This window comes from Epinephelus fuscoguttatus, linkage group LG8 (genome assembly GCF_011397635.1).
Source record: "Epinephelus fuscoguttatus linkage group LG8, E.fuscoguttatus.final_Chr_v1".
NCBI lineage: Eukaryota > Metazoa > Chordata > Actinopteri > Perciformes > Serranidae > Epinephelus > Epinephelus fuscoguttatus.
This window is the reverse complement of record NC_064759.1, coordinates 18,544,355-18,562,142: the sequence shown is the minus strand read 5'-3', so window position 1 is coordinate 18,562,142 and position 17,788 is coordinate 18,544,355. Positions and strand designations below refer to the sequence as shown.

Sequence of the window (17,788 nt, the reverse complement as noted above, 5' to 3'; positions counted from 1 at the left end):
ATAGTGCTACTGCTAGCTCCTCGCTTGAACCGGAAGTCGTTCGAGGTCCGCTATCTTCTAGGCCGTCCCAAGTCTCTTATTTGTGCAGCGAGGAGCTAGCGCTAGGAACTAGCAACAAGCTTTAAGCAGCTACGAGCTAGGATGGTCGAGAGGTTCCTAACAGGAAGTCTTTTTCAGCTTGAGGCTCTGATGTATAAATACCCGCCCCCTACATCTGGCTCATTTGAACGAGATGGCAGAGAAATAGCGCAAGTGTACCCGTTACATGCATTCTCTGCAATGAAACGCTGTAATTCACATGCCTACGTGACTACAAAGAGTAACGTTGATGATATTTCCTGCAAGACTTTGATCAGCAAATATAATTTTGAGCAGCAAATATAGCAGCAGATCCAGCTGTGCCGCCGTCATCAGAAATGGACGTCGCTTCACGTGACGCTACAGTGGAAAGGACGTCTCATGTCTCTTAAACCGACAATGCTCGCTCATCGCTCCTAGCGCTAGCTCCTCACATTTTTTCCTAGGTGGGAGGGGCTAAACAGCTAGCAAAGTCGGCTAGCAGTAGCACTAGCAATAATTTAAGAGACTTGGGACGAACCCATAGACATAAATACATAGACGCCGCATTGACTGCCGCTGCCTATTGGAACCGACGTCCTCGCCGGCCGCCATCTTGGATGGGTCTCGCTTCGCCTCCACAGTGCATTCACTTCTATTGAGGAAGGAGCTGTATGCACAAGTAAAATAGAATAACTCACTGAATTTTCAACTGATCTTCACACGGTTTGGTTTGTTACAAACGGCACATATGTAGTTATGATACAGGATGCTTTCGTACATTAAAAATGCGGGATTTCATGCTTTTATACTTTCTGCAGATAGCAACAGCATGTTATTTAGGTCACAACACAGTTCTTCACCTCAACCCCAGAGTGGGATATATATATATATATATATATATATATATATATGCAATATATATATATATATATATATATATATATATATGCAATATATGCAATATATATATACATAGTATTTATATACTGTATAAACATACTGTATAGACATCATATACACAATACAAAACACAGTACAGCATATTATGTATAGCATATACATATATAGCAATATGTAGATCTGAGGTTTGCTCAAACTGTCAGCTCCTTTAAATCAGGGCTAACAACACTATTGTTTACTGAAGCGTACTCTTAGATTAAATACTTACCTGCTGTATTCTACTGCCCGTACTTTTTAACTACACACTGCTGATTTATGCCTTTTATTATTCTACTTCTTTTCTTATCCTGACGGTTCAATGTATTGAGTCTGTTTTTATTTTATGTTACTGTATTTTATTATTATCACTATCATTCTCAATTTCTATTTCCCTTTTCAATCGACTGTTTTTATTGTTTTAAATTGTGTATTGTTGCTTTTAATGTCTTTGTAAAGCACTTTGAATTACCTTGTGTTGAATTGTGCTATACAAATAAACTTGCCTTGCCTTGCCTTGCCTAGCACACATTTGTGCACATATTTACTTTTCCACCAGCTGTGCTGCAAATATCCCCTGCTGCTCATCCTTCTGTATCTTTTTTCAAATTATCTTGACCACAGTCCCATTTTCATAGTTATAATACCAATACCAAAATTAATTTCAGTGTTTATGTAAATACTGAAAATGTTTTTTACTACTTTTGAGGGATCACAACAGTCAGTGTAATAAGAATAACTTTACTAATCCCCGAAAAGAAAATTTCAAAGAAGTCTGTAAGATCACCTATTTAACAAAGAATTATTAAGTCTGACGGCTGTGGGTATAAAAGAGAGTGGGTGTGTGTGAGAAATAAACTCAATCAACAATAGAGCTTTTTCTTTATTAAAATATATTAATACATTTATTAATATGCTATACTATGTTTTGTATTGTGTATATTGTGTTTATACAGTATATATATGTGTGTGTATATCTATATCTATCTATCTATCTATCTATCTATCTATATATATATATATATATATATATATACATATCTCCATCCCACTCTGGGGTTGAGGTGAATAAAATAACTGTGTTGTGACCTAAATAACATGCTGTTGCTATCTGCAGGAAGTATTAAAGCATGAAATCCCGCATTTTTAATGTACGAAAGCATCCTGTATCATAACTACATGTGTGCCGTTTGTAACAAACCAAACCGCGTGAAAATCAGTTGAAAATTCAGCGAGTTATTCTATTTTACTTGTGCATACAGCTCCTTCCTCAATAGAAGTGAATGCACTGTGGAGGCGAAGCGAGACCCATCCAAGATGGCGGCCGGCGAGGACGCGCTCAGGCAGTCGATGCGGCGGCTATGTATTTATGTCTATGTGTTTGAAGGCGAAAGAGAAGAGGAAATGTAAAACGTCTCTGCAGGTGTGGACTCAGCAGGCTGTTCATCTTGCTGATTGGATTCAGTACAGCTGCAGCCTATTTAAAATCACCTGTGCAATGGACAATGTAACAAACCTGATAAAGCCATGGGCGAAACGCGTTGTTTTGAAGACTGGAAGATTTAAGAAGATAAGAAGCAATTCAGCCTCTTTGTGTGCGGTGAATCGACTTTTCTGATCTACTTGATGTCTCCTGCCATCACCTGCACCAAGGACTGAAAGTGCTGTGCACGGGACATTTACTTTGGAATACATTTAGCTTACTTGTGAGTATTTTGTTAAAGAAACTGTTTAGTTCAGCTGCTTGAAAACTTCAACTGCGTTATGGCTAACGTTAACTTAGCTAGTTTGTATGTTGCTAAGCCACCAGCCTTCAAGGCTGATTGTAGAGGTTAGTGCCTTGCAGGCTGGTTAGATGATTCATATTCTATAATTTTCATTATTCAGTTAGCTGCCTTCAAGGCTGATTGTAGAGACTAGCCTGCAAGGCACTAATCTCTATGATCAGCCTTGAAGGCTGGTGCCTTATCAACAAACTAGCTAAGCTAATGTTAGCAGTAACTTGCAGTTGAAATTTTCAAACAGCTGAACTAAACAGTTTCTTTAACAAAAAACTCACAAGTAGGCTAAATGTATGTTTCAAACAAGGAGTTATTAGGTTTAGAATCTTTAAAGTATTCTAAGATTTAGGATTTCAAGGATTCTGGGATATAGGATTTGTCTTTTTGTCTGTTTCTTGGCCAGCCAGCAACTAAATCCAGCTTATGTAGAATAAATGTTTTTTTTTCTTTCAGATTTGTTAAAACATATTCTATCACAGTATTAGATATGTAATCTTGTATATTTGTAACCTGCTGTAGGAGCACTGGGTGGTGGAGGAGCAGTGATGCTGCAGGACCACTGTGTGAGAGAGGACACTGCAGATAAGTGCTGAGTTGACCTTGGTGAGACTTAAAACTTAACAAGGTGTGTTTCAAGTAGTTCCAGAGATAAGGAATCATACTTAATATGTATTAAACTGCATTTTATATTAATTATATAAGTAATTATATTGAATATAATATATGATGTACAGTGTTCGGTAAGTTACTTTGAAAATGTGATACATTGCATATTACCCGTCACCGTTATTATGATATTATAATATTAATAGGCATTATAAAATAGAAGAGGGTCATGTTGTTTCATAGCAGCTAATTAAAGCACAGAGAGCTTTAATTACAGTTCATTAACTTACAAATCCAGTAGTGGGCGATATTGCATAGTCTAATGAAGGCTCTCCTCTGGAGTGCAGATCTGACCGACTGTATTAAAATCCCCTGCTTATATAAATAACAGTGTGATGATATTAAACAATTAAATAGCCTAGACCTTTTCAAATAAAGAGATAACTGTGGACACAGGGATGACCAGACACAGGATCAAAGTCTTATGAGATAGGGATGAATATTTGACGGCCTGTCAAATGAAACACAGTAGGCAAATGCTGAGTTTAGCACAACAAAAGGAAATTGGCTTGCCAGTCAGTCACTATGACAAGTGCAAATTAATACACCAGAGCTGGTAGACCACCTGCTGGTTTCCAGTGTGCTGATCAGTTACAACAGCACCCAACACTGAAATATAAGTAAACATTTTAAGGAATTATACTGCAGTGATGCTGCGTGCCTCGTGTCAGGAGTGCTGCAGGATGAGGACCATTAATGTTACAGTTCAGGAGTGGCAATAACAATGATGTTACAGGTCCAGGGGTGCATTGTGGTGCAGGGGCGCTCACAGCATGATGCACAAAGATGGTGGGAATTAAATCTGCTCTAAGCTTTGTCTTGCCCTTTTTGGTCTTGGCAAACTGGTCTGCAACAAAATGTGCCTGCAGTGACTTCCCACACACAACTCACTTTTGTCTACCCACAGACATATCCCATAATGGTTGAATGCATACAGTATTCGGGAACACTTTATACTTACTGAACATGTATACACTCAGTACATATCCATGAGACAACTTCAAACAAATGCAATTAAAACTGATGCCACTTGTCATACTTGTGCCTTATCTCACAAGGCAACGTCAGACCCAGGCATATATACATGTGCCTAACCATTTCTCCTCTTTCTTTTTTTTCCTCTTTCAGCACAAGAACAACAGGGGGTTGCAATGGAGCCTGAACTCACCCCGCAATGAAACAACCCCCTTACCCTGAGTCTCAACTCTGTGGGTTTTGCAAGCCTTTCTCTGTTCCTTATTTTTAATAAACCAAACACTGAGCTTCCCAATAGTGTGGTATTTGTTTGTGGAAATGTGCTAATGCAGTATTTGAGAATGATAACCTTACATATTTTTGTTGTTGTAGTGAGTCTCAGGTTACTCCTGCTGACTTAGGCCACAAAAAAAAAATCTCATCTCTGTGTCAATGAAGAAATTGTGCATGTGTACCCCTCTCTCTAAACGATTGGAACATCCCCACACAGCACCATGGTGGAGACTGTATGAGAGGACAACACAGGAAGGAAGGGCACAGACAAACTGCTTGACATCCAAGTCATGTTTCTGAGTTTATTAAAAAATTAATTTGTTATAGTAAATAAGTACATAGTAAAAAAAGACAAAGATACATAAAATATATATGTCTATAAATTGCTGCTGCTGCTGCTGCTGCTGCTGCTGCTAGCCCAGTGACCCATTGTGCTGTCACTTGATTGGTAGTCACCTGTCGTCGGTCTTCTTCTGTCCCACTGAAAGTAATTAAGATAACATTAGTTATAAATCATTAGAATCATTACATTATCAATAAATGTTATGATGTGATTACTCTTGACAACCACACAAGACTAAGGACAGAATTGAAAACATCATTTAAAGCAATAAAAGCAACATGCTGTTTCACCAAGGTAAGGAAAGACTAACATATTTAAACAAGGCAGAAATAATATGTTATATACACATTACACATAGTTATACTGTGTAATAATACATTTCTATCATATAATTACGCTACGTCATTAATATACTTAAACTGGCCTGTATACATATATAAATACATATCCTTATCCACATCCCTTAATTTAAACTGTGCACTGTGTACATACTGTGTAATATTCCTGTGTGCTATATTTTGCCACTTCCTGGGAGATATCTATACATTCCTATATTTCTACAGTAAAAATATTACACATCATGTGTATTAAGCTGCTGTAACGTGAATTTCCAAGGTTGGGATTCATAGAGCCTTACCTAACCGTAGTAAACTAACACTAATCCTCAAATATTAGCACATTTTACTTTAAAAAACAACATAAAGATGTAACTGTTTATGGCGTGTTACACATATATTATAAATCAATGTAGTTATTGACAGCTACTTACCAAAAATCGGAGTTCTGTCTCTCAGTATTATGTATTTAAACAGCCTGAGGTCAACATATGTCAGTTTGCATGTTTTCCCCGTGTCAGTGTGGGTTTTCTCTGGGTACTCCGATTTCCTCCCACAGTCCAAAGATAAGCAGGTTAATTGATAACTCTAAATTGTTCGTAGGTGTGAATGTGAGCGTGAATGGTTGTCTGTCACTTTGTGTCAGCCATGTGATAGTCTGGCGACCTGTCTGTAAATGTATCCATGATGGTGCATACAGTTCATTGATATAATTCATTAATGCATAATTGATTCCATGATTGGTTCATATAAACAGTTAATTCACAGTTATTTACATTTACATATTTACATGTTTACATTTCATATTAATAATTGGAGACATGATTGTATTTTCATAGTAGTTTTATTGAGTGATACATGATTTGATTAATGTGATTATTCCAATGTACATGGTCTACAAGCCTGGTCTCGTGTAGTTTGGAGACATACTTTCACTTTCCTTTCCTGTTACATACTTCCGCTTTCTTTTTCCCTGACATGAAGAGATGATTGATGATGACAAACGACATTAAGGACAATCACCTCCTGCTTCATGGACAATTCCCTCTTTTATGGCATGCAGCCACGAGGTACTTTTTGTTTCTTATTATTTTGTCAAAGTGTATTGCTAGCTACATGTGTGTAGCCTACGTTTTGTCTGGTCTAATTTCCTTTATTTTATTATAATTGTGTCAATTGTGTTATTTGTGTTTTCACAGTGTGATGGAGATTGGATGGCTCCATTAAACCATTTCCTAGAAAACTACTTGTGTTCGTCATGCCTGTGGGGGGATTCATACTGTCAAGGTTATATCCCGCCTCTTGCCCAGTGTCAGCTGGGATAGGCTCCAGCCCCTCCGCGACCCTCAACAGGATAACCAGTTACAGATAATGACTGAACGAATGAAGTTCAATAATGTTAGCTGCAATAAAGTTCTGGCTGACACTGGGTAATCTACTATAATTGAGCACTATGTGAGTCCTCTCTCCAAAGCATACTTTATGCTCATGTGAAATCTTGTGTTTTGGTTTAACAGAGCCCGGGTGTCTGATTCCAGTTATTTATGGGACATCAGCAGCCCTTACATTTCTTATTTCAATATCACTTTTGGCAATTTGGTGCATAAGACCAAGACTGCACACAAGTAAGATATGAAGCTGTTTGTCTTGCTCAATTTCCTGTTGTTTGTTTGTTCAGTGGTCTGCTGCCTGGAAACAGAAGTTAAGGTTTGACACTGGGCTAGGCACGCATGTCCCACCTGATTCTGTTTCTATCTCTTCAGAGCATTTCCTGTTCATGGTTGTTGCTGTGGCTTGAATGGCAGGGTAAGTGTACTTGATGATGATGATGAGTGACCTAGTCTCATATGTGTTGTTTTTTTTATTTCTCACTGCAGGTGGAAGAGGAGACTTCAGTGGTTTACTCATCAGTTGTCATCAGGCGACCTGCTGAGACATCAATTACTTACTTTGACGGTAGTTGTGTGTATAGTGAAATAAAAGTATAGAGAAAAGTTACCAAACTAAGATGGCCCATAAATGCCACTGTTATACTGATAGTTCTCTTGTATTTCCTTAGAACAGGTGTTAATAATACCATCATTTATTTATTGATAATGTTTCATATAATCAATCTGAATCTGCAAAGCAGCAGTTCATTTCATTTTCACTGGTTGTCCTCACCTATACAGTAAGGTTTTAATGGAAATGAATGTGTTTGAGGTGCCAATCATTCAGCCGGTCGTTTCAACGTAAGTTAAGCTACTGAAATGGGATGACAAATATCTATCAATAGCCAAACAGTTAGGTTTATTATCAGAGAATGAATGAACACAGCTAGTGAAGTTGCCATCCAACTTTGTAGCGCATTACTGCCACCTGCTGGGGTAACTAGGTAGCCCCTTTTCTGAAATTGTACTCCCCCACAACCTTTGCTAAAGAAGAAACTTCATATTTATCAGAAGTATTAGGCATGATCTGAAGTATATACAAAATAAAAAACAATACTCCATTGTATTTATGACATTTTTCACAATAGATAGTGATTGAGGTAGCTTACTTGTTTCCATTGTTCTCATAGCCTACAGTATCAACTATCTTACTATATAATGATGAAAACTCTGTGGATGTGTCTGTCTGTGTGTCTGTTCCACGTTTTTCTCCTGACTGACTTGGTCAGTTCATGTGAAATTTGGCACAGTGGTAGAGGGTCATGGGAGGATGCGAATGAAGGAATATTACATCAATTGGCCAAAGGGGGGCGCTATAGCAACAGATTGAAATTGCAAACTTTGAATGGACATATATTATGCCCCATATGTCGTAGAGCCATGAAACTTTGCACAGAGATGCCTCTCCTCAAGAACCCATAACTTCCGGTTATATCCGCCATTTTCCCGTCATTTTGAATTTTTTGAAAAACACTTAAAATCTATCCCTTCCTAGGAAGTTTGACCGATCTGCATGAAACTCTGTGAACATAATTTAGGGACCAATATCTAAAGTTCCCTCTTGGCAAAAGTTGGAAAACTTACTAAAACTGAGCTTCTATAAGGCAATGAATATTGCGGAGGGCGTGGCTCATCACATAAAGGTGTATAACATCTCACGGGTTTCACTGATCACCACGCAACTTTGTAGGCATATGACCACACATAATCTGAGGGGACCCCTCCATTATTGACCCCATCAAACAAAATGGGGGCGCTAGAGAGCTAATTGCTTATCTAGAAGCGTAGAAGGTGACAAAGCTACCAATGGGTATGGACTAGTGTATCTGAATGAACAAATTCCTTAAAAAAGGTTGAATTAGGCCTACAGCATGTAAACAACTAGCCTCCAAACAGTACCACAGGATGACCAAGTAGTTCACTCTGTGGGAGATTATAACATTGCCTAATTACCACAAAAAAGACAAGAAAAAACTGCTTCAAAAGGAAAAAGATACAAGTTTTTCAGTAGACATTCTCAATTTAGTGCAATGAATAATTAGTTTGGTAACATGTACAGAAGAATAAACCATTTACTCTGATAGATGAGCCATGTGTTACATTACAAATCATACATGATAAAACAGCAATACTAAAACGATAAACAATCCACATGCTGATATGTTAAATTCCCTTAAGTGAAATCAAAGAGTACAAGCCTAATGTAGCTCCACCTCCAACAACTACCTTGGCACGACACTGGCACTTTATTTGCTCAAGGATGCCGCAGATAATCAAACATGGCAAACTCTTGCATGTATTCATCTATCATTCTTGCTTAATGCAGTTTAGCCTGAGCAAATAGAGTGCCACACTGTAGCCTCCAAACATGAAAAGTCCAAAGATGACAAGAGTCAGCCATGCACATACATTTTTGCTATGAAAATAAAAGCTAGACACTCCCTATCGTTGAGAGTGGAGGGTGTCTTCGAGCAGACATCATGTCAGAGATGAGATCAAAGTTCCGATTGAGCCATAGAAACAAGTTGAATACTACTATAGTTATTCCAAAACTGATCTGGTGCAAATGTCCTACCCCAATACACTGTAGGTCCTATTCCTTTTTTTTTTTTTTTTTTAACATATAAAGTGCAAAATGTGTCATTACAAACTGTTACAGTGTGAGAAAAGGATTTTAAATTATAAGTGCAACTTCTTTTTCAGCAACTAATTTAATCAATAACATATCCAGCCACTAAATAAAATACGGCACAGTTAATCCTGACTGATTAATGTATTTTTTCCAGGTTTATAGCATTTCCTACAGTAATTTCTTTTTACTCTTGTGGGTCTACAGGTTTGATTTTGATGTGGATGCCATTCAGTGAGCGAAGCACCAGTCTTGGTATAATCTTGGGTTTCTGGGTGGGGTCCTCGATCAGATGGTACCTCCTCAGTGTTAGGGCTGTCGCCACTTTCAGCTCATTCATGGCAAAGTTCTGCCCAATGCAATTCCTGAGGGTGGAAAACAGTAAAAATATGTGAGGTATATGATGATTATCACAGTGCTTTTATGTTTTATGATCAACAAAATCAAATCAGTTGGTACCAGAATATTTATCTATATTGTTGAACTAATATAGACAAAAAGATATGGTGATAGTGTTGTAGTAAATGTGGAAATGATAAGCTCATGATGGTTTAAAGTAGGCTTCATGTGACACATCATTTGAGTGACAGGCTTCCTGCTGATAATATCCTGGCTTCTCTGTCAGATCCACCTGTCGCTTCTCCACACTGCTAAAATGGTCGCTTCTGGATCTAAAAAAACTCCAAGATGGCGGCTGCCGACATGCCAAACTCGAGGCTTCAAAACGGGAGTCCACAAAGAAATGGGTGTTGTCATTGTAGCTATGTCCATAACTTTTACAGTCTACGAGCACACACAGTCTATGGTAACACTGCACACAGGATGTCGTCTGTGGTGTCATTGAGCCGTGATTTCAGGCCCGCCCAAAAAATCCTGGACCCTATCCAGATATAAAACGATGACAGATGTTTGGAGGTTGATTTGAAAGCCTCAACAGAAACTCTGAATGCAATAAATTAACATTCAGTACAGCCCTTGTTCAACTAGTTTTTTTCTGCTGAAATAAGTTTCCTTAAATCCAAAGATTTCCATAAGGCGAGCCGCCCCAGGTGAAAACAGTTTTTTCATGGTGGTTGCTACGCTTTTACAGCAACGCGGTCCCACCACTGTGAGTCAAGACACTGCTATCAGCAGTAAGCGCCTTATGAATACAGTGCAGAGTGGCAGTGTTTAGCTAGCCAGTGGGACACACTCACAGGAACTCACTCACCAACATGCCAGCCTGGCTGGACTGTCCACAACATTGGACAGAGAGGCTTTGATTACCACACACAGAGAGGTAGATTGACATCATTCTCTGCTGAGGTCGCCATTAATCCACTATATCTTTATACAGCAAATAGTGGTTTACTGCTATATTAATATTCTAAATGTCAAATACAGCTCCTTTAAATAGGATTAATCCTAGTTTACAGAGTTCTCCTATTTCTTATAGCCCCAAATAAAGCCTCATAGTTTTTATTGTGTTGATAAAAAGGACGTTGTGTTAGGTAACACATCCACATACTGCAGACTTTTGTCTTAACTGAGAACCTCCCTCTCTTGTTCTTAGTGAGCCAGTCACACGGTATCAGGTGAGGACAAACCTTGGCCCAGCAGAGAAGGGCACGAATGCATGAGGCGACCTCTTGGAAACATTCTCCGGTAGGAAACGCAGTGGGTCAAAGACCTGTGTTGTCAAAACAAAAAGCACATGCCAGTAAATCACACATTCCTTGTTTTTCCAAATTTTTCCACTGAGAATTGAATAACTTTCTGCTGTTCATGACATATCAAAAACATCTGCTTAGAATGACATCATCTCGACTTACATCAGGGTTTTCCCAGACAGCTGCATTCCTGTGAAGTCCATACACACTTGTTCCAACATTACAACCTGCAAATAAGAAAAAAATGTGTGTTTGGGTTTGAATTGTGCAGTGACTGTACAACAAGGTGTATACAAATAAACAGGCCAACATCTACACTATTTAAGTATGAGACAGTATCGTAAAGATGCTGCTACAATTTACATCTACAAACTAAGGCTGGGTCAAACTGGAAAATAACCCATACAAGTTAATAATTTACCAGTGGGGTAAAAGATGCACTCAGCAGCATGCTGTCTTATCTAAATGAACTTTCCATAAACATTAAGAACAAACCTTTCGGTAAAGTCCTTCCATCGGGAAAGGTCATGGGTTTTGTGGTCTGTCTGGATATTCCTGGTACAGGAGGGTAAAGGCGAAGGCACTCTTTGATGCACATTGTGGTGTATGGAATTTTACTGAGATCCTCCCTTAAGATGAGACAAATGCACATTAGTTATCAATATTCTCAGGAAAAAAGTAACTGCCTAAGGCTCACCTAATCCAGCTGTTGTGACACAGAGCGGCACTGACTTGCATTGCACCATGGGTTTCAGCAGGTAAATTACCACTCCATGGTGTCCTTGCCATCCAGGGCTTGAATGATCTCCTCCCTGCACATCTTCTGGTGTCCTGGGTGGCAGGCCAGACAGTAGAGGATGAAAGACATGCCACTGGCTGTGGTGTCATGGCCCTCAAACATGAAGGTGTCCACTTCTGCTCGTAAATCTTCATCTGATAAACCCTGCTGGTTCTCATCCTGAAGATGAGAGAAAACGAAATAGAAAAAAAAAAAAAAAAAAATTAAAGCATGTTCTAAAACCAGAACTTCCCTGTACAATAAAACTATAATAAAAGAGCATAAAAAACAAAGATAAAAAGATATTGGGCCCCATCTTAAACCTAGCGCACAGCGCAGCACAACCGTCACTCTGTCACTCAAACCTCTGTCCCAAAAAAGTTGGGACAGAGGTTTGTCTAACACTGTGTTACATCTTCTCTTTAAACAACACTCAGTAAGTGATTGGAAAGGACACTAATTTTATAAGTTTTAAAAATGAAATCCTTTCCAATTCCTGCTTGATATACAACTTCAGCTGTTCTGGGTTTATGTTGTTGTAATATGAGCTTCACAAGGTGCCACATATTTTCAATGGGAGACATGTCTTACTACAAAGCCACGCTGCTGTGACACTAGCAGAATGTGTCTTGGCATTGCCTTGCTGGAAGAAACAGGGATGTCACTGACAAAGGTGTTGTCTTGATGGTAGCATATGTTGCTCCGAAACCTACATTTCAGTGTTCATGATGCCTTCACAGATGTGCCCCTGATGTCATGGGTACTAACACAGCCCCATGCTGTCATAGATGTGGGCATGGTCATGACAACTATGATTTCCAAAAACTATGTGAAATGTGGACTCATCAGACCACAGCACACTTTTCCACTTTGTGTCAGTCCATCTCAGATGAGCGCAGGCCCAGAGAAATCGGCAGCATTTCTGGATGTTGTTGATATATGGCTTTCACTTTGCATAGTAGAGTCTTAACTTGCATTTGTAGATGAAGCAACCGACAATGGTTTCCCAAAGTGTTCCCGAGCCCATGTAGCGATACCCTTTATACAATCGCGTCTGTTTTTAATGCAGTCAGGCCATTTTGTAATAATGTTAGCCTTGTGTAACATAGTAAAATTGTCTTATACTGTATTAAATTAAAAATAAATAGGTTGAAAAGCATTTGCAAATCATTGCATTCTATTTTTAGTTACACCTTAAATAATAAACAATTAAACTAAATACTAAATACAACCCCTTGACTCGTGTGCCTTACTTTGCGCCTAGATTATGTGCCGTTTGCCTAGCAAGAGTGGATTTGGACATGCTCTACATGCACTTTAGACCATGTGCCGTAGGTCATTTAAATAAGGCCAAATGGCTGTCAGGTTGGTGTTGACACAGGACATTGCTCCTTCACCTGGTCAAAGGTGGAGTTAGGCACTCGAGTGCGTATGAACAGAGGAAAATCATTAACATGACACTAGATATTTTTGTGAGGGAAGAAGCAGTTACAGAGGTGTCAATGGGTAACTTACTGTGTCTTATTGAGAATATTTGTACAACAGTAGTCGATGGAAATTAGTGAGTTTATATTTTCTTAAATATTTAAATATTAAATATTTTCTTATTTTGTTAAATGTTTATTATTCAAGGTGTAACTAAAAATCCTTCACAGTGAATTCTATTTTTAAAAAATAATTTTTAGGGCTTTTTGCCTTTATTACAGGACAGGCGGAGAGGGAACAGGGATGACACGCAGCAAAGGGCCACAGGTTGGAATCAAACCCACGCAGCTGCAAAGGACTCAGCCTATATTGGGCACAAACTTTACCTGTTGAGCTAGAGGTCACCCACAATAAATGATATTCAGTGAAAGAATATCAAGCTGGTGGAGCACTACATGAATCATAAGGATGTTTACAGAAAGCAGAAGCTTTGTAGCCAATGTTTTCCCGTATTGTCTTATTTATTTGAAATGAAATATTTTTTGTCTTCAGGCCACTGCTCAAGAGAGCCTCATAAAAAAGAGGACAAAAAGCCTGACTACTGCCTTTGTATCAGTGGCCATTGACATGCTGAACATCAGGGGAGCGTTCTGTGTTTCCTTTTGCACTGGGATTTTGCCACTTGGATATTATGCCAAATCATCTCTTGTATAATTTTAGGTTTTTCTACGTGATTTATTGTTTATCTGTGTCATTGTTTTGGGGCATCGGTGGCTTACTGGTAGAGCAGGCGCCCCATGTACAAGGCTGTTGCCGCAGCGGCCCGGGTTCGACTCCAGCCTGTCGCCCTTTGCTGCATGTCACTCCCTCTCCCCCCCCCACCTTCACACTTGTCTGTCCTAGCCACTAAAGGCTAAAAAGGCCCCAAAAAATATCTTTAAAAAAAATGTATCTGTGTCATTGTTTTTATCGTCTTCATGGTCTTTATCCTGTTGCATTTTTATACATTTGTGTTGCATGTGTGTTCGGCAAACCCAAACGTGTAGGGGGGGTGAACTGGGAACTTCTGGCTGAGGGCCCTGTCTACAAGGTCTTCAACTCCCACCACCAGGAGAATTTTTCATGCATCCTGGTGAAGACTGGGGACATGAAACCTCAGTGGGCCGTGTTCAAAGCCTCCATTGTGGAGGTGGCTGCTAAAAGTCGTGGTCATAAGGGTGTTGGTGCCTGATGTGGTGGCAACCTAAGAACCTGCTGGAGAGTTTTCCTCTCACGCAAGTGCAGAACATATGCCCTAGTTGACTGTAGTCTTTGCAGTTTGTTGAGATGCAACTTTTTGGCTGAGACACAGGCGATGAGATGCAGCACAACAGTTGGCCTTCATTGCCACTAACTCTTTGATGTCGGTTTGGTGTGTCTGGGCCTTAAAAGTGTGTGATTTGTTACAAATTTAACGACAATAAGCAAAAGCAAGAAAGTCTGATTCCTCAAGCCCAGTTCAGACCAATGATTTGCGACGAGACGAAACCGAATAGCCAATCAGCTTGTAGTTGAGTCAGTTGATCAAGTCAAAATGACTGCAGACGCCGTGTTTCGCCTGCTGCAGCAGATGCTCCATCCCCACCCAGCCCTCTGTTCCTGTCCTCACAGTGTGCCGGTGTCGGACGGTGGGTCGCTGCTGCTGCTCACTGTATGTGCTTATTGGTGTGAACGCACAGGCTTTCAAAACGTTGCAGAATTGTAAGTAGTTGTATGTTTTAACCTGTTTCATTGCGAATCTTTGGTCTGAACTCAGCTTTAAATCAGTAAACTGGATCTAAAATCACACAACATACTCTTGCTAAGAGAAGGATGTCCAGAAAGTCCAAGTTTCTTTTGGCCTGTATGCGTTCCAGCTCCTTCTCCTCCTTTAGTTCTTCTTTTCTCTTTCTTATGACCGCCTCTTCAAAAGACAAGATAAAAAATATTTGCAGAGTAACGTGTAAAATATCCACCAAAGCCAAAACTGATCAAATTCAGTTAAACTGATAGTAGCAAAAAATTCATATTGTCATTAATCAAAGTATGTGTGAAGATCTTACCTGTATGATCATGAGCCACTCTGCATGCTTTTCTGTATCTGAAACCATGTGGGCTAAGGTAGAAAATCAGGTCATTGTGGTATGGAAATGTCCTGAACCGCAGGTTAATCAGATTACTGAGCTCGTAGACTGCCTTGATATATGCATTGCTTCCACTAAAATGAGAACGTAGGCAAACTCAGTTTCCCACACTCATAATTCAGACAGCTTTAAACAACTGAAAACACAGTTCTGAACTTGTGAATGGCGGGAAAAAGTTTGTATGGACTCACCTCTCGGTCTGACAGTTGCTGCTGTAGCTGAAAGCACACTTTAAGATGGTGTCCAGTGTCATAAGGCTCACATGTTCGAACAATTCAAAGGACTTGCTGGTGTTTGCATAACTTTCCCATTTGTCCTGACAACAGAGAGAACAGATGTGACATCTCTGCAGGAGATCAGTTGTTCTTACCATTCCTTCACCATAATGGTTTTTGATAATTCACTGTAATTGCGATTCACATGTCTAAACTGTCACATACATACCAACATCGTTTGAGCAGAGTCTGCCATCAGTTTAGTGTATGGCTTCAAAACATCATAATGGAAACCTGGGGTCAAGAGCCTTCTGTTCCGAAACCACCTTTGACCATTTGATACCAATAAACCTTCACCTGAAGACAGAGACAGACGATACGTGTGTCAGTCAGTAAAACATCTCTGTAATAACACAAAATATGTTGTAGTTAAAAGGCCTCTTACCAATCCAAGACACAAGAAACCCATACACAAAATCATCTTTTGGCTCTATTAGGAAAAAAACAAATAAAAAAATCTGTTTCATTGACTTATGGTTGTAAAAATTTAGCCAATGATCCTGTAGGAGATTATAAAAAACACTGAAATGACTTTATTGTCATAATGTTACATCATTTCAGTAGAGATAAAAAAAAATGCGCACACACCTGTTGATGACAATATGGTTTTCACATAATCTGGATGTACAATGTTGACGAAAGAAACTAATGGGCCAAACCACAATGGGAAAGCGTAAGGGTACTGCTTTGTCCATTCCACTATCTTCTCAAAGTCTGTCCCATCTTGTTTAAACTGAAAACAAGATAAAAGCATGGGAAGGTTAACCACACCTTAAAGTTAGCCACAGGACAATGTGTTAGTGACTGAACTGATGTTTACTAACAGTGTGTCACTAAGTAGTAGCTAGTGACATGTATTACTTAAATCTCACGTTAAGTAAAAGTAGAGAAATAACAACACCAAAAATAGTCAATCTCAAGTTTAAGTATTGCATTCAAAATGTCACTTTCATAAAAGTCCATTAAAAGTCAAAAATGTTCTTAAGTATCAAAAGTAAAAGTACTCTTTATACCAAATGACTTGTTAAAAAGGAGGATATACCAGCTAAATACAATCTGGTAACTCAGAATGTGTCCCTTTTATTGGCCTAAGAAAGATATAAAGCCATGATACATTATTCATAAATACTTTTAAATCCCTTTAATAACCTGCAAATCCTTTATAAAAGCATGTCTTGTTAGAAGCAGTATCCAGCATTTAATGTTGAAGCTGGTCTGGGTAAGTAAAAATACTCAAAAGTCGGTACCTCAAAAGTTGTCCTCAGAACTGTAACTCATTTATTTTTATTATTTATTTCTACTGTGAACCATTTTGGATAATGCAAGGTTACTACCGCTCCACCCAGCTTTGCCTTTGCTAAAGTGTGAGAACTATCAGTGATATCTAAACTGACAGAGGTAACTAATCAGTCTAATATCTCTGCAGCGTTGTACTTTATTTCGAGCGTTCAGTCTGTCAGACCTTCATTAGGGCATACATGATTCAACAACCGACTGCCAAGTAAAAACAACTGCAAAACACACATTCTGTATTTGGTGGAATAAGTTAAAAGCAAGGCCAAATAATAGCGGTGTGTTTTGATAACGCAATCAAACAGCGTGCCATGATGGGCGGAGTAAAATGTTGGCAGTGTGGCGATCCGCCCGTCACCACACTCGCATTTGCGACTAAAAATAGTTTTGAGCGAGCAAAATAGGCTTAAATCATTCAGCACGCTGTGCGAGCAGCCTACAGATTTCAACCAGCAGCAGAAACGAAAGGCGAATCCCACCGATCGTGGGTTGAACGGGGGTCACAGACACAGACAGTAATGTATTCCTGTCAAATACGGCGGCCATTGGCTTACCGGCGATGGAAAAGTGAGCTCCAATAATATCCTCTTCTTGGCATTATGACTGCCCAAAAGTACCTGAACAGCCGAGCCAGCCGAACACAGGTATGTGACGTGTCAGAGGAGAAACGAGCCGTTCACGGCCCACAAACCTCACCGCACTTTAGGGACTGTTCTTTACTTATGAAGGGACTTGTCAGAGGAGGAGGGTGGCTAGTTGATTCTTATTTTATTTATTT

General features: G+C 39.3%; 1 protein-coding gene and 1 long non-coding RNA gene across 3 annotated transcripts in view; one reads left to right on the top strand and one right to left on the bottom strand.

The window, feature by feature from the left end:
• LOC125893578 (cytochrome P450 4B1-like) overlaps positions 1-17,788 on the bottom strand; it is a 55,630-nt gene that overhangs the window by 34,979 nt on the left and 2,863 nt on the right. Inside the window, exons 2-12 of one of the 2 annotated variants that reach the window (XM_049584327.1) lie at positions 16,306-16,450; positions 16,103-16,147; positions 15,887-16,014; positions 15,634-15,758; positions 15,362-15,516; positions 15,116-15,222; positions 11,845-12,035; positions 11,573-11,706; positions 11,240-11,304; positions 11,015-11,097; positions 8,778-9,793 (exon numbers count right to left, since the gene is read on the bottom strand). In XM_049584327.1, coding sequence (XP_049440284.1) covers positions 9,616-9,793; positions 11,015-11,097; positions 11,240-11,304; positions 11,573-11,706; positions 11,845-12,035; positions 15,116-15,222; positions 15,362-15,516; positions 15,634-15,758; positions 15,887-16,014; positions 16,103-16,147; positions 16,306-16,450 — 1,356 coding nt within the window. In that variant the 3' untranslated portion in view covers positions 8,778-9,615. Of the gene's footprint in view, positions 1-8,777; positions 9,794-11,014; positions 11,098-11,239; positions 11,305-11,572; positions 11,707-11,844; positions 12,036-15,115; positions 15,223-15,361; positions 15,517-15,633; positions 15,759-15,886; positions 16,015-16,102; positions 16,148-16,305; positions 16,451-17,788 lie in introns of those variants that run through there. The other variant, XM_049584328.1, reaches the window with a different exon arrangement.
• LOC125893585 (uncharacterized) lies at positions 2,152-4,707 on the top strand. The gene is made up of 3 exons (XR_007449900.1): positions 2,152-2,702; positions 3,297-3,402; positions 4,572-4,707. It is a non-coding gene; the product is annotated as an uncharacterized LOC125893585 (long non-coding RNA).